Source organism: Nakaseomyces glabratus, chromosome C (genome assembly GCF_010111755.1).
Source record: "Nakaseomyces glabratus chromosome C, complete sequence".
NCBI classification, from domain to species: Eukaryota; Fungi; Ascomycota; class Saccharomycetes; order Saccharomycetales; family Saccharomycetaceae; genus Nakaseomyces; species Nakaseomyces glabratus.
Genome location: NC_088953.1, coordinates 509501 through 525257, shown reverse-complemented (window position 1 = coordinate 525257; position 15757 = coordinate 509501). Strand labels below are relative to the sequence as shown.

Sequence of the window (15757 nt, the reverse complement as noted above, 5' to 3'; positions counted from 1 at the left end):
TAGTGTGACGTAAGCTCAGTACTGGTGATTATATGTAAGAGAGATGCAGGTGGAGTTTGCGCCATTGCATCTGCGCACAAGTATATTAGATTGTACCAGATTGTACTTTGAGAAGTGCATAGCCATATACAGCATGCAAACGCCAATTGATATACAATTTTTTTACTATCAAAAAGGGGACACTGTTGATGATTGCCGTGCGGTTTGCCCAGGGCCACATATGTGTATGTGATTGTTGGGACTGAGCCTTGCTAATAAAGCGTGTGTCACATTGAGCACCAGCTATAAGTGTCGTGGTCTATAGTGTTTCCAGACCCAGGCGAAATTGTATACAAAAATAAATACAGATGTAATTATAAAATACGGATGTAAAATACGGATGTAAAATATGGATGTAAAATAGGGATGTTAAACATGGATGTTAAACATGGATGTTAAATATGGATATTAAATATAATATAAAATATAAAAAGATGTAAAATATAGATGTAAATTACAGATAATAAAAATTTGAATGAGTAAAAATATAAAATATGGATATGAAATAAGTACAGATGTAAATATAAAAATAAAATACAGATGTAAAATATAGAAATACAAAAAGAAATATAGGTATAAAATATGGATGTAATATATGGATGTAAAATATAGATGTAAAATAAAGATGTAAAATAAAGATGCAAAATATAGATATAAAATATAACAAAATATGTAAAATATAAAATGTAGAGGTGAAATATAGATGTGCAATGTAATATAAAATATAATATATAAAATACAAAAAAGAGGTAAAGTACAAATATAAAATAAAGATGTTAAATATAAAACATAATATAAAATATAATATAGAAATCTAAAATCTAAAATCTAGATGTAAAATAAAAAAAAATGTAAAATATAATATTAAAACATAAATGAAAATGTAAAATATAAAATATAGATGTAGAATCAGATGTAAAATATAATATAAATTACAGATGTAAAATATAATATAAAATATAATATAAAATACAGATGTAGAATCAGATGTAAATACAGATGTAAATTACAAATATATAAAAATATAAAATTAGGTGTAAAATATAAATACAAATGTAAAATACTAATATAAAATATTATATAAAATACAAAAAAGAGGTAAAGTACAAATAAAAAATAAAGATGTTTAATATAAAATATAATAAAAGTAATATATAAAATACAAAATATGATATAGAATATAATATTAAAACATAAATGAAAATGTAAAATATAAAATATAGATGTAGAATCAGATGTAAAATATAATATATAAAACATAAATGAAAACGTAAAATAAAACAGAAAATATAGATTTAGAATACAGATGTAAATACAGATGTAAATTACAAATATAAAATATAATAAAAATAATATATAAAAATAAAAAAAAAAATGTAAAATATAATATTTAAAACATAAATGAAAATGTAAAATACGGATGCAAAATACGGATGCAAAATACAGATATAAAATAAAGATGTAAATTACAAATATAGATATAATATAAAATGTAAAATACAAAATAAAATATAATATAAAATATGATATAAAATACAAATGTGTGTGCGGATAACATTGGACGAGACCTTACAACGTGCTTCGCACGTTGTAAGGTAGAGTGTACGTGGTTGGGGTGGTGTACCCCGTGAGAAACCGGAGTTTCCTACGGCACCCAAAACCGGAGATACAAACGTGATGTGCTGCCACACGGAAAGCGAGAACCCGAGTTCCCGGCTTTTCAGTGCTGGGCGAGAGCATTGAGGTAACGGCATACGTCATTCTCCCAAAGACGCAAAGACCCAAGAAAGCAAAGACCCAAAGACCCAAAAAAAAAGAAAGAAAAAATCCACAGGATCACACGTACAACCGAAAAAAAAGAAACGAGAAAATTGAGTAAAAACGTAGACCACGCCGCAGGAAAGGGAAAATAAAGACAATGTAGATGTAGGGATGTACGTATTTTGGCTCCACTGGACAACTGTGGGCCAAACTCGAGAAGGCCCCCCCAGGCGGAGTCGCAGGCGCAGGGATAGGGGTCCTCCCCTCCATTATCCTGTGAATAATTTATTGTTGAAAATTGGGTCAATTTTATTACCAAACTATACCCAACGGACGAGGACTAGGACTGGGACCAAGACCAAGACCAGTACCAGTACCAGTACTACGACCACTACCACAACCATTATAGCAATGAGTACCCAAATAGCAATGGGACTATACCAAGGACAAAGGGTCAAAAAAAGAAATATGAAATATGATGAGGATGGTCGAAGGGATGGATGGAAGGGGGGGAAAGGGAAGAGGGAAGTAGGGAAGAGGGAAGGGATTAGGAAAATTTTATAATAGAGGACAATTGAAAATTTTATAGCTCAGTGAAGAGAGGAGGGGGGAAAAAAAAAAGTATATAAGTATTGTGTATATTTTGTTTGCATCGATGTTTGTTCGGTTAGCCAGGATACCCAGGATCACACGCCACTATCGCTTAGGATTATTTTCGACACAGCCGAAACCTAAACCTAACGAGTATCTGTACTATCGAAACAAACACAAGTCTAAAATGGAAGCTCCAATCAAGAGATCAAGCTCTGCTGTCTCCCTAGTTGAACTAGAGAGAGAGCCATTCAAGGTCACTGTTATCGGTTCTGGTAACTGGGGTACCACCATCGCCAAGGTTGTCGCTGAGAACACCAAGGCCAACCCTCAGGTCTTCCAGGAAAGAGTCGACATGTGGGTCTTCGACGAGAACATCGACGGCACCATGCTGACCGAGATCATCAACACCAAGCACCAGAACGTCAAGTACTTGCCAAACATTGACCTGCCAGAGAACCTGGTCGCCAATCCAGACTTGCTGAAGTCTGTCGAGGGCGCCGACATCCTGGTCTTCAACATCCCACATCAGTTCTTGCCTAAGATCGTCGACCAACTGCGTGGTCACGTCGAACCTCACGTCAGAGCCATCTCCTGTCTAAAGGGTTTCGAGGTCGGCAAGAAGGGTGTCCAATTGCTAAGCACATACATCACCGAAGAGCTAGGCATCGAGTGTGGTGCCCTATCGGGTGCTAACCTGGCCCCAGAGGTCGCCAAGGAGCACTGGTCCGAAACCACCGTCGCTTACCACATTCCAAAGGACTACCAAGGTGACGGTATGGACGTCGACCACAAGGTCCTAAAGCTGCTGTTCCACAGACCATACTTCCACGTCAGTGTCATCGACGATGTCGCCGGTATCTCCATCGCCGGTGCCCTAAAGAACGTCGTCGCCCTAGGTTGTGGTTTCGTCGAGGGTCTAGGCTGGGGTAACAACGCCGCCGCCGCCATCCAAAGAGTCGGTCTAGGTGAGATCATCAAGTTCGGTCAAATGTTCTTCCCTGAATCCAGAGTCGAAACCTACTACCAAGAGTCCGCCGGTGTCGCCGACTTGATCACCACCTGTTCCGGTGGTAGAAACGTTAGAGTCGCCACCCACATGGCCAAGACCGGTAAGTCTGCCGAGGACTCCGAAAAGGAATTGCTAAACGGCCAATCCGCTCAAGGTGTCATCACATGTAAGGAAGTCCACGAATGGTTGTCCACTTGTGAAATGATTGAAGAGTTCCCATTGTTCGAAGCCGTCTACAAGATTGTTTACGAGGATGTCCCAATGCACAAGCTACCAGAAATGATCGAAGAATTGGATGACATTGTTGTTGCTGGCCAATAAGTACATCTACCAATAAGTTAAACAATTTTAACTGATTTAGCTTTATTATTTCTTTTTTTGTCTCTTTTTTTTTTTATTACAAACTACCAAAAAAAAAAAAAGAATGCATATTAACAGTACAATAAATTAGAAAATAGTTTTCTTTTGCTAGAAACAATTATTTCTTTAGTTGCTTAAAAATTATTAAAGAATATTTTTATTATTTTCTCACTCTTTGTTTTTATTATCTATTATTAGTAACCACACACAAAGCGCATATGGAACGCATTAAGGGAAAATTATCACTCTTTTTAGTCAAACTCCGCAAATACCCTTGCCATTGGCTGATTTTCTTTTCTCCTACTACATACATGTATACTTTCTTCAAAAATTATATTATTACATTTTTCCTTTATTACAAAACGTTTTTCCTAATTTTTTTTTCTTCTATAACTTTGATATTTGGCACTCAATTCAGATCGACTATTGTCCGGAATTCTTAATACATGTTAGAGATGACTAACTTTATTAAGCAAAGTTGTTACGTAAATATTGGTACTACAATATTGATAAATCGCCATTGGTTACAATTTTTTTATCTGTCCATTTTGGGAAAGATAACGTCCTTGACTTTATGGTTTATTACAAAATAAGGCAATGAGAGCCGAGATACACTTGGATATTTACAGCCTGTAGCGCCTCGGATTGAGCGTACACTTCTACTATCTCGGTAGATACTGGCCTCTTCACCTATATTATCCCCAGGTTTGAAGGTTCCTAACACTTAACTCTGGACAATCCGCTATCTGTTTCCGTCTTCTTAAAGTTCTTGCTTTACTACTATAATAGCTCAAAAAGAAAGAAGTGCACACTCATTTGCTATCATACCTCGCTGTGAGCATCCTTTTACTCTCATCAGTCCCACGCATTGTTGAGCGATATTCAAGTCCTGTCTGTTAGGACTCCTTCGCGTCACCAGCCTTTTGGTTCCAACACCGGGAGCTCGCTTCTAGCTACCATATTTACTGTTGTACTTCCCTTAAAATATCACTGGGTCGGGTTCTTGGTTTGCCGTGGGCATCGCTAATCGTTTCCGTAAGATGCTGCTGGGCACGAATAAGAACGGCTTATCTTTGTCCTGTGCCCCCACGTCAGTGTACTCTGGAATATACACATATACGGCAACCAGAAGCGATATACTAAAAAATCTGGATGTAGGCAGTTGTCACTGTCGCTTCTAGATTCCTTTATTAGGCACTGAGCTTCCGTTAATGGCAGGTGATGGAGCCCATATTTTGATTTTTTTTTTGGCAGGATTTAGTCACTTACACTTGTAAGTGCTTGTCTGGGGGTGGGAAGCTCTTTCTGTGGATGGCTCTAATCAGCTCGTTTTCATTGGGTGATCGTTAATGGCATCAGCCAGCGAGTGCTGGTGCAGACTCATCGAGGATAATAGTCTCGAGAAGCCTGTCTTCAAAAAGTATAAATAGACACATGAATACCATTCAATTGCAACAATTAATCCATCTCTTACATTTATTTAGTATAAAGAATAAAAAAAAACCATCAATAACAAGAACAAATAAAGGAACTAACAGTCTCCATTACTGTCTTACTTTATTACGCTGACTATATCAAAAACCAATTTTTGAACTGTACACTTTCAACACTCACAAACTACAAAACTAAATATTATTACCAAAATGTCTAAAGGAAAAGTTTGTTTGGCATACTCTGGTGGTCTAGATACCTCCATCATCCTAGCTTGGTTGCTAGAACAAGGCTACGAAGTTGTTGCTTTCATGGCCGATGTCGGTCAGGAAGAAGACTTCGAAGCCGCTAGAGCTAAGGCTTTGAAGATTGGTGCTACCAAGGTTGTTATCAGTGACGTCCGTGAACAATTTGTTAAGGATATCATCTTCCCTGCCGTCCAAGTCAACGCTGTCTACGAAGATGTCTATTTGCTAGGTACTTCTTTGGCTAGACCAGTTATTGCTAAGGCTCAAATCGATGTTGCTGAACAAGAAGGTTGTTTCGCCGTTTCTCACGGTTGTACCGGTAAGGGTAACGATCAAATCAGATTCGAACTATCTTTCTACGCTTTGAAGCCAGACGTCCAAGTGATCGCTCCATGGAGATTGCCAGAATTCTTCAACAGATTTGCCGGTAGAAAGGATCTATTGGACTACGCCGCAGAAAAGGGTATCCCAGTCGCACAAACCAAGGCCAAGCCATGGTCCACCGATGAAAACATGGCGCACATCTCTTACGAGGCTGGTATCCTAGAAGACCCAAATACTACCCCACCAAAGGATATGTGGAAGTTGATTACCGACCCAATGGATGCTCCAAACACTCCACAAGATATCACGCTAGATTTCGAAAAGGGTATCCCTGTTAAGCTAACATACAAGGACAACGCTACTGGTAAGGAACATGTAGTCACTGACGCCTTGGAGTTGGCCCTTCACGTCTCTAACTTGGGTAGAGCCAACGGTGTCGGCAGAATCGACATTGTTGAAAACCGTTACATTAACTTGAAGTCCAGAGGTTGTTACGAGCAAGCCTTGCTAACTATTTTGAGAAAGGCCCACGTCGATCTTGAAGGTCTGGTGCTAGACAAGGAAGTCCGTCAATTGAGAGACCAATTTGTCACTACCACTTACTCCAAGCTGCTGTACAACGGTTCTTACTTCACCCCAGAATGTGAATTCATCAGAGCCATGATCGAGCCATCTCAAAAGACCGTCAACGGTACAGTCAGACTTTCTCTATACAAGGGTAACGTGATAGTACTAGGAAGATACTCTAACACTGAATCCCTGTATGACGCCACTGAATCCTCAATGGATGAGCTAACAGGTTTCCTACCTACCGATACCACCGGTTTCATCGCCATCCAAGCCATCAGAGTCAAGAAGTTCGGTGAAGCCAAGAAGGCCAGCGGTGAGAAGATCACTTTATAGATTTCATTCTCAGGTTCCACAGACCCTCAGTAGTGGTGTTCAACGCTTTCACCTCATATTTTGCATTTTCTAATTCTATCCCCCCTTTTTTTCTTTTATATATTTAATTTTTTGTATCTTAACTACGTAAATACATTTTTCTAACTATATCTATTAATCAAATCACTTTTCTAGAAACTCAATAGCCTCCCAAGCCATTATTATGCGGTCCATAGTTATATTTCTGGGCATCCGAATGCTGGGATCGATGGAGTTTTTCCGAGATCCGCAATGCATGTACGGCAGTTTCACTGCAAAAAGGAACGGAGCTGGCAAAAATTCAATAAAATAAGATTTGCCATTGTGACAAAAAAGGCAAAAAAAAGAAAAGAAAAGTTGGCCCAAAACAGTAAATTATTAATAAATTGGAAAGTGCCCATGAAAAAATTAATTTGTTGAAATAAGGGTCCTAATAGTATAAGGCTTTCCTAATCCAGTTGATACTTTGTAATTGGTTTTATAAGAAAAGTCATACTTGTCCCAATTTTGTGTTTCCTAGTTCAGGTGAAAGGCACACAAAAGGATATCGCACTCTTTTATATATAACAGAATAACTTCTTTCAAGAACATACTGTTGTTTGTGCGACAGTGTGATATTGCCACATCAGTTAGAAAACAAAACCGTTACGACTAACAAATGTCTTATCTAGCCGATCATGACGCTCCTGTCACTATGCTGTCTGTGAAGGAGAAATTCTTTCCGCAGCTAAGTGACAAAGAGGCTCTTTATGCGCATTTCATGTCGAAGGCCTCGCATGCCGGTACAAGAGTGGTTCTGAGACAGGTCTCTAGCGAGAGTGAGCCTATCTTCGACCTAGTAATGACTATCCATCAGAAACTGGGAGGCAGCTATGATGGAATTGAGCTGGCTCCAAACGAAATACAGTTTTACCTCGAGTATGTGTCTCAGTTCTTGACCAACCTGGGTAACTTCAAGTCCTTCGGTGACGTTAAATTCATCCCCCGTTGTAGAATCGAATCTTTCAAGAGCATTGTACAAGCTGCATCCATTGACTTGGGACAACATTTGCGCACCGTTTGTGGTAACCAATATAGCCATGTCTCTTTGCCTTACACTAGCGTGAATGACCTCATCGAGCAAGGGATCTATTACGTTGACGACAAAGTTTCTCTTCTGGGATATACAGCAGATGGCTACACATCTTCTTATTACATGGGTCAAGGCATAAGCCTCGAGGATATGAAGTTGCTGAAGGAGGAATTATTCGGAAAATACAACATCTTGCCCGAAAATACAAGAATCTACAAGAGAGCAAACGATGAGTTTTATATATTTGTTGCGTCTGGAGCAGTCGAAAACGAACTAGAACAATACCCCAAGGGCGTCATTACCCTAAGCAATGGAACTAAAGTAAGCTTTAAGTTCGGTGACCACACAAGAGAAATGCAGTTGATCAGCAAGTACTTGGCAGAGGCCAAAAAATACGCAGCCAATGAATACCAGATTAAGATGCTGGATGAATACATTCGTCATTTTGAGACAGGCTCCTCTCATGCTCATAAGGAGGCACAGAAGTACTGGGTTAAGGATATTTCGCCCGTTGTTGAAACTAACATAGGCTTCATTGAAACTTATAGAGAACCATCGGGTATCATCGGAGAGTATGAATCCCTAGTAGCAATTCAGAATAAGGAAAGAACCAAGAAATTTGGCGCAATGGTCTCAAGAGCAGAGGAATTTATTTCTGAACTGCCATGGTCAGCAGATTTCGAAAAACCAAAATTTAATCCACCTGATTTCACTTCATTAGAGGTTTTAACTTTTACTGGCTCCGGTATACCGGCTGGTATTAACATTCCAAATTATGACGACGTAAGATTGAACATTGGTTTCAAGAATGTCTCTTTAGGTAATATCTTAAGTGCCTCCGCTAAGGCGTCAGCAAAACATCCACCAACTTTTATTAAATCTGAAGACCGTGGTATATTTGAGAAATACCAAAGCGATTCATTTGAAGTTCAAGTAGGTATCCATGAACTATTAGGCCATGGTTCCGGAAAGTTGCTGTGCCAGATAGAAGATGGATTCAATTTTGATATTGAAAATCCACCAACTGGCCTAGATGGTAAACCAGTAAGCACATATTATAAACTGGGTGAAACATGGGGTTCTAAATTTGGCCAACTTGCCGGTGCATTTGAAGAATGCCGTGCAGAGGTTATTGCCATGTATCTGATTACAAATAGAGAATTATTGTCAATTTTTGGATTTACTGAAAAGACAGACCAAGATTCTATCATTTATGCTGGTTACTTACAAATGGCTCGTGCTGGTTTAATGGCGTTGGAATTCTGGGATCCAAAAACTAGAAAATGGGGTCAGCCTCATATGCAAGCAAGATTCTCAATAATGAAAACTTTCTTAAAACATTCTTCTGACCCAAACTTCCTGAGAATTAACTTTGATGAAACTAAACCAAACGACCTTCATATCGATTTGAACCCAGACTTGATCGAAAGTGTAGGCCACGCATGTGTCAAAGATTATCTTCATCATTTACACATCTATAAATGCTCAGGTGATGTCGAACAAGGTAGCGCTTACTTTATTGACAGATCGACTGTAACTGAAGATTTGGCTAAGATGAGAGATACCGTTATATCAAAGAGATTGCCAAGACGCCAATTCATCCAGGCAAACTCGGAGATAGTCGACGGTAAAGTACTGCTCCATGAATATGAAGAAACTGCCATCGGTATGATTCAGTCATTTGCTGAAAGGGAGTTCTAGTATTCCAGAGCGAAAAAAATTGATTAATCTTTTCCTCTAATTTAAGGGAATTTTTAAATATCAATCAAAATTTTCATTTTGTGCTATTACGATTTATTCTCAAACATTTAGAAGGTTTTTTCATACATGTAGGTATATAATGTGTGTGAGAAGGTATACATACTTAGGGATAAAAAACCTCGGTTCTCGAGTTGTGATTATATAAACAATATTAAATGTTTTATTTATTAGGTCACCATGATCGTTAATCTATGTATCTCTTTATAGCACTGTATCAAAACTACTCTATCTATGTCTATAAGTGTAAAGGAATTTAATTTCCCTTCATTCTGAATACTCCAATGCAGCAGTCCAGAAATCAGTTTCCAATTTACAAACGTCAGCGTAGATTTTCACCAAAGTATCAATTTGGTCTGGTGGATACGATCTACCAATGTTGTTCAACAAGATAACACCTTGATCCATGGCGCCCTTGTATTTATCAGATAGATATGTATCACACCAATTTCTACATACTGTTCCTTCTTTGCATGTTATCTTGTCTTGAACATTCTTTAGTGCCCAACCATAACCCATTAAACATGGAGAGATAGCTAATATAAGTTCTTCCCAGTTACCATGCTTAGCAACATCATTGAAGTATCTGGAATACGCCCTTAAAGCTGGTCCTCTCTTAATGTTATGGAAATGTTCATCAGAAGTGACTCCAAATACCTCCCTCAAACGAGTCTCGTGCTCTGACATTTCATGACGAACTGAACCAACAATCACCAAAGCACTTTCAATATCTTCCATAGATGGAGCTTTGCTTGCACCAATACATTGGATTCTTGCATAGTCAATCAAGTAAGAATAGTCTTGTTCCAGGAAAAATTGCATTTTCTTCAAATCGATGGTGCCCTTGGCCACTTCCTCAACAAACTTATGTTTGGTATAGGATTCCCAATGAGGTTTCACAGTTGGGTGGTTAATTAAGTATGAAAAAAAATCTTCACCAATTGGATTATCGACTGCTGGCTTCTTGATGTTATCCAATACTGAATAAGCGGTAAAACAATCATCGGATATCATTCTGTCCAAAGGAACTTCGATAGCATAAACGTGGTTGATTGGACCATTCTGTTTAACATGCTTTTGAGCTACTGAGCAACCAATGCCAACAGCATTCTGAACATATTCGATACCACCATAAATAGCTTGCTTCAAAGAATAGCCATGAGCCAAGTTAGAAGCGATTGAAGAAGCTAATGTACATCCTGTTCCGTGTGTGTTAGAAGTGGAGACACAGTTACCTTTGTAGACGAAATATTGCGAGTCATTCTGCATATACAAGACATCAGTAATGTACTTCTTAGTTTCATCATCCCATGGAGTATGTCCACCTTTAACTAAGACATTCTTACAACCAGTAGCCTGACTGATCTCCATGGCAATTTGAAGCATGTCCTGGTGTGATTTCACGGGCAATTCTTTACCTAGTAACTCAAATGCCTCTTGGATATTTGGAGTAATCAGATCCGCTAATGGTGCCAATTCCTTCTTAATTACATCTACAATACCTAGTGATGCTAGGGAAGAACCTGATGTAGCCACTAGAACAGGATCGACAACGAGTTTTGGCCTTGCACTACCCAGTTCTTTAAGTTTGGCACTCAGCATCTGAGCTGTCTCGACAGTCAACATACCAGTCTTGATTACATCGCATCTCATATCTGCCAAATTAGCATCTAAGATCTGTTTAACCACCTCTTGTGGTGTTGGAAAGACATCATACACCTTTTGTGGTGTTTGAACAGTTAAGGCATTGATACATGTCATTGCATAGCACTTGTGTGCCGTAATTGTCTTGATATCAGCTTCGATACCTGCACCACCACTTGAGTCTGAACCCGCTATGGTCATGACCACTGGCAATTGCTTGTCATTGGCAAGACGCAAGTATGGTGGGGGTGTGTTCATAAGAACAGGCTCCTTAACAGAATCAACCATTATTGTAAGTTCTCCGAGCTATGGTGTGCAATTGATTGAAGATATGTGTTCAATATCAGCGCACAATGGTTCGATATTCAAGACCAGATATTACAACAAGACACTATCCTGGCAATTCATCTGCCCATAATGCATGATATCCATGCCCTTTTTATATCTAAGAGCCTTGCCCTTCTCATCCCACCCAATCCAGTTGTTGCAACCAGTGCCCTTAGAACAATCGAATTTATAATTATTTATCATAGGGTATCACAAAATTATTCAAATTAGAGTGAAATTTAGTTGATTTTGATGATATTTGACAGGAACAATGCGATACAAAGGGTCCGAGATGTATCTACTTGATGACAAAACGTCAATGACGAGGTTTCGCAGCAGCGTTGTTCGACCTTCGTTCAGTTGATCGTTGCTGAACTTTGAAAGGCCGAACCTCGACAGATGAGTTAGTTATGCAACAGATGGGAAATGCTGATTATGCATGGACTATTTACGTTCTAAAAATAAAAAGACGGAAAAAAATATAAAGTAAGATTACGAACAGTTATAAGACGTTTTATCTTGTCTGGGTTTCTTCAGAGTAGGCATCGATGCACTATATAGCAATTGCTCCAATTGACCTTAATTTGGTCTATTTAAAAGCACGGGTGTGAGTACGATGTTCTTAGAAGATATCCGGAACATTAGTCCAGGTATGTTTCTTTCTTTGTTCCCAGTATTCTCCATTGAATTTCCAATACTGCTTACCGTTGACTGGGTGAGTCTCCAAGGAGAACCATCTTGGACGATACTCTATGTTTGCCTCTTCCCTTTGCTTGCGGACTGCTCTTTGCTTCTCTTCTAGACGATGTTTTTCATCAGAAGCATCATCGTAACGGCCTTCTTCCATGGCACGTTGGTCTGGTCTCAGACGGCTATCAGTTGGAGGAAGCCATTCTTTCAGGCCCGGTTGCAGATCATTTAATGTCACAGCGAAGGATGTTAAGTTGAATGGAATATCGGGTCTGTCGTTGGCACGCCATATCAAAAACTTACTACCATCGAATTTTGGTTCGTCGATTGATTTGCCTACACTACTCTTAGTCTTATCAATGGTCATATCCTCATCGTTTTTCTTAGTAACTTTCTTGGCATATAGGGCTTCATTCCAATGACCACCTAGAATCCACAACTTCTCGTTATCCTTGTTATAAACTTCACCTTTAACCTCGTATGCACCTGCAGAAGTCCAACCACGAGCTTTGTAGTGTAGCACACAGTAATCCCCAGTAGTGTGATTGGTGATCACTGAGTCACCGTTGTTATCCACTTGTGGGTTGCCTACTAAAATACCAATCACAGCCATATCTGGTTTTTTCCAACTATATATTTCTTCCTCAGGGTTGTTACTATCGGGACGTAATCTAATCCACCAGGTACCAAGATTCTCCACTGCAAATGTTCTTCCAGTGAAGTTCGAATCCACTTTACATTCACCCCAATAATTCCATTTTGGAGCTTCACCCCATGTCGCAGATATAGCAGGATGGTGAGAAACCTGCTCAGTAAGGAACCTATATTGTCCGTCAGGGCTAACATATTCGAAAGTCTCCCCCAACAGTGGGTTAAAGGGCTTGGCAACTCTCTTTACGGTAGAAGCATACATAGAGGCAGAATAAGCTGCAACAAATAAAGTTCTCAAACTTGAATCCTCAAACGTGGCCGCCGTATCCATAATGTCAGAATACTCCAGATCTTCTGTAACTCTTTGTAAAAGTGAAGATGGTTCATTAAATGAAACCGGTAGAGGAATCCTGGTTAGATCTTTACCAACCATAGATTTCAAAACAGACCATAAACTTATTTTCGGTCTATCGTCCTTATCAAGACCTAAGTTTGTTCTCTTTGGATGCTCATAACCGGCAAAAGACTTTTGTTCCAGTAGCATTTGCTTGTATTCCTTTTGCTTCTCAGTTACAATCTCTTTTTCAAAGCCAGCGTGGTGTGTAACTTCTTTGTTTTCATTGATGTCCTCTGCTTTTATAGTTGCTTCCTTTTCTGTGTCTGACTCTTCTTCATCAACATTCTCAGAGGAATCCATTAATTCTTCGGCATCAAAGAACTCATCAGCATCTGTATCTTCACCATCTTCTTTAGTAGCATCGATATATTTTGCTATTTCCTCCAAAGCTTCATGAGTATCCTTGACAGGACCATCGAAATCATCATCTTCGGTTGTCCCATTCGGAGATTGGAATTTTCTTTGAAGGAGTTTTTTCAAGTTCCTTCTCTCTTTATCCAAAGAGGCCAGCCTTTCATCCTTATCCTTTAACTCAAATTCTAACTCTTTTACAGCTTTGATCCAAACGTTATTAACATCCCTTTGCTTTGTTAGTTTAGAAATCATCAATTTGTCACTTTGTGATGTAATCTCGTTCAATCTGTCAAAACTTTCTGTAATAGTTTTCAGCGAATTTCCTAATGTATTAAATATATCGTTTGGGTTTGAGGGACGATCATTCAAAAGTTCGGTTAGGGAACTTAGCTCCATTGTTATTGAGCGTTGTAGAATATGCATCTCTTGTGAATGAGGACTACATAGAGTTTGTAAGTCTTCATCACTTCCACCATCCATAGCTAAAAACAAGTCTTCCACTTCCTCATTTTCATCTTCTGAGTCTTTTTCAATCATTGATGAATCAAAAGTTTTGACATTAGTAGATTCAAAGGCCTGAGGATTAGTATCTTGAATCGGAGAGGAGGATACAGGAGATCTTTGAGACTCTGATTCAAATGTCGAAGGGTTTTCAAAAATAGAACTAGACATGCCATTAGGCCCAACTGATATGCTAGGAGATGTAGGAGGCATGTGGAAAGCTGATTCTATTTTATCTTCTGGTCTATTGATAACCAATCCCAATCCTGAGCTCGATCTTCTAGATTCTTGCACCGATACTAGCGTTTGTCTAGATTTGTTTCTCATATGGGTAGGTTGTTTTGGTGAATCTAAAACACGATCAGTATTATTCAATCCATAGTTTATCGCTAAAGATGGAGGAATTGTTCCAGTAGTTAAAAGCATTTCTTTATCTTTGGCAAATCTGATGGCACCTTGAATTGCCCATACCCATCTGTTAGTTTCAATTGGATGATTACCTTTGAGATGCCATCTGATAGCACCATTTCCTCCAATAACCTCAAATTTCAACTTTTCGGAGGAATCTAAATGTAGATTGCATGTTGACATATTCAGTGATCCACGGCATGCGTTTTTGGTATCATTTTGATCAATATAATACGACAACTTACCATCCGCACTTAGTATAAACCATCTCAGCTTATAACCTTGGGCAAAGTTTGTCCACTTTTGAAGGTACCCCCTATAAGTTGGTGGTTTGTGTAAACTGCCAGTTACGTCAATAACACTTTGTTCACTTGTGGCTTTATCTAGAAGTTTCTTCAGTTCCACATCAGTGAGCAACTTAGGGTTAGATGCAGCTTCAGATTCACTAACTTTTTTCACTAAATCAGCAGGTAGTACACCTGTAGAGTCTCTTTTAAAAGGATCGGCTCCATGCTCTAATAACCATTTACACATCTCGACATCTCTCTTTTTAATAAACTCGTGTAGTACAGTATCTCCGGTTTCTGGATCCAAACCGTTGATATCAAGTAGTTCCGAATTCCTAGAATTTGTAAGTATGGACTCTAAGTGCTCAAAATCTCGATTATTAAATGCTGTTCTTAACTCTTGAGCGGTTTCTGCAACGTATTTCGATCTCTTTATCTGCATTCCTTGGGCTACATTCAGATCTCTACATATTTCAATTGGCTGCATGTGTGAATTATTAGAAACACAATCATTTATTGTTGGTTGGTCCATTAAATACATTACTACATCACCTCTAGCTTGATATGCAGCAATATGCAGTGGAGTATTTCCATTTTGATCCTGATGGTTTATATTCAAAAAGGTTTCACTATTCATATGGGTAGAAACGTGAGTATTTACCCACTTAGTAACAATCTGTTTAATCAAGGATAAAGGTGCAACCTGAACAGCATAGTGTAATACAAGCTGACTGACTTCAACCACATTAGGGTCATCTTTAGGCAAAAATCGAGTGTCGATCACTTTCTGTAACTCCTGGAATGAGCCCGACCTTAGCGCATCTAAAAGCTTCAGCTTCAACAAAGGCTTGCTTGTAAAGTGCGTACCGTCATCAGCCATTTTGAATGTGGCCTTTCTTATGATTCTGTTTGCAATTGACTCCTAAAATAATGTTTACAATAGCAGCGAAAGCAGAGTTCGGTACTCCGTATTATAGAACT

General features: G+C 38.7%; 5 protein-coding genes across 5 annotated transcripts; 3 read left to right on the top strand and 2 right to left on the bottom strand.

Annotated features, from left to right (window-relative positions):
- Nucleotides 1–2455: 2455 nt before the first annotated feature.
- GPD2 (glycerol-3-phosphate dehydrogenase (NAD(+)) GPD2) lies at nucleotides 2456–3724 on the top strand (the record flags this gene model as incomplete). Its single annotated transcript, XM_445397.1, has 1 exon — nucleotides 2456–3724. One exon carries the CDS (start codon nucleotides 2456–2458, stop codon nucleotides 3722–3724), a length of 1269 nt encoding a protein of 422 aa, XP_445397.1.
- A 1682-nt stretch (nucleotides 3725–5406) lies between these two features.
- Nucleotides 5407–6669, top strand: ARG1 (argininosuccinate synthase; the record flags this gene model as incomplete). The annotated part of the gene is made up of 1 exon (XM_445396.1): nucleotides 5407–6669. One exon carries the CDS (start codon nucleotides 5407–5409, stop codon nucleotides 6667–6669), a length of 1263 nt encoding a protein of 420 aa, XP_445396.1.
- A 676-nt stretch (nucleotides 6670–7345) lies between these two features.
- GVI51_C04851 (dipeptidyl-peptidase III) lies at nucleotides 7346–9460 on the top strand (the record flags this gene model as incomplete). The annotated part of the gene is made up of 1 exon (XM_445395.1): nucleotides 7346–9460. The coding sequence occupies one exon, from the start codon at nucleotides 7346–7348 to the stop codon at nucleotides 9458–9460; it is 2115 nt and encodes a 704-aa protein (XP_445395.1).
- A 324-nt stretch (nucleotides 9461–9784) lies between these two features.
- On the bottom strand, nucleotides 9785–11449 carry THI20 (trifunctional hydroxymethylpyrimidine kinase/phosphomethylpyrimidine kinase/thiaminase; the record flags this gene model as incomplete). The annotated part of the gene is made up of 1 exon (XM_445394.1): nucleotides 9785–11449. One exon carries the CDS (start codon nucleotides 11447–11449, stop codon nucleotides 9785–9787), a length of 1665 nt encoding a protein of 554 aa, XP_445394.1.
- Nucleotides 11450–12110: 661 nt separating this feature from the next.
- On the bottom strand, nucleotides 12111–15656 carry SWH1 (oxysterol-binding protein related protein SWH1; the record flags this gene model as incomplete). The annotated part of the gene is made up of 1 exon (XM_445393.1): nucleotides 12111–15656. One exon carries the CDS (start codon nucleotides 15654–15656, stop codon nucleotides 12111–12113), a length of 3546 nt encoding a protein of 1181 aa, XP_445393.1.
- Nucleotides 15657–15757: the final 101 nt, after the last annotated feature.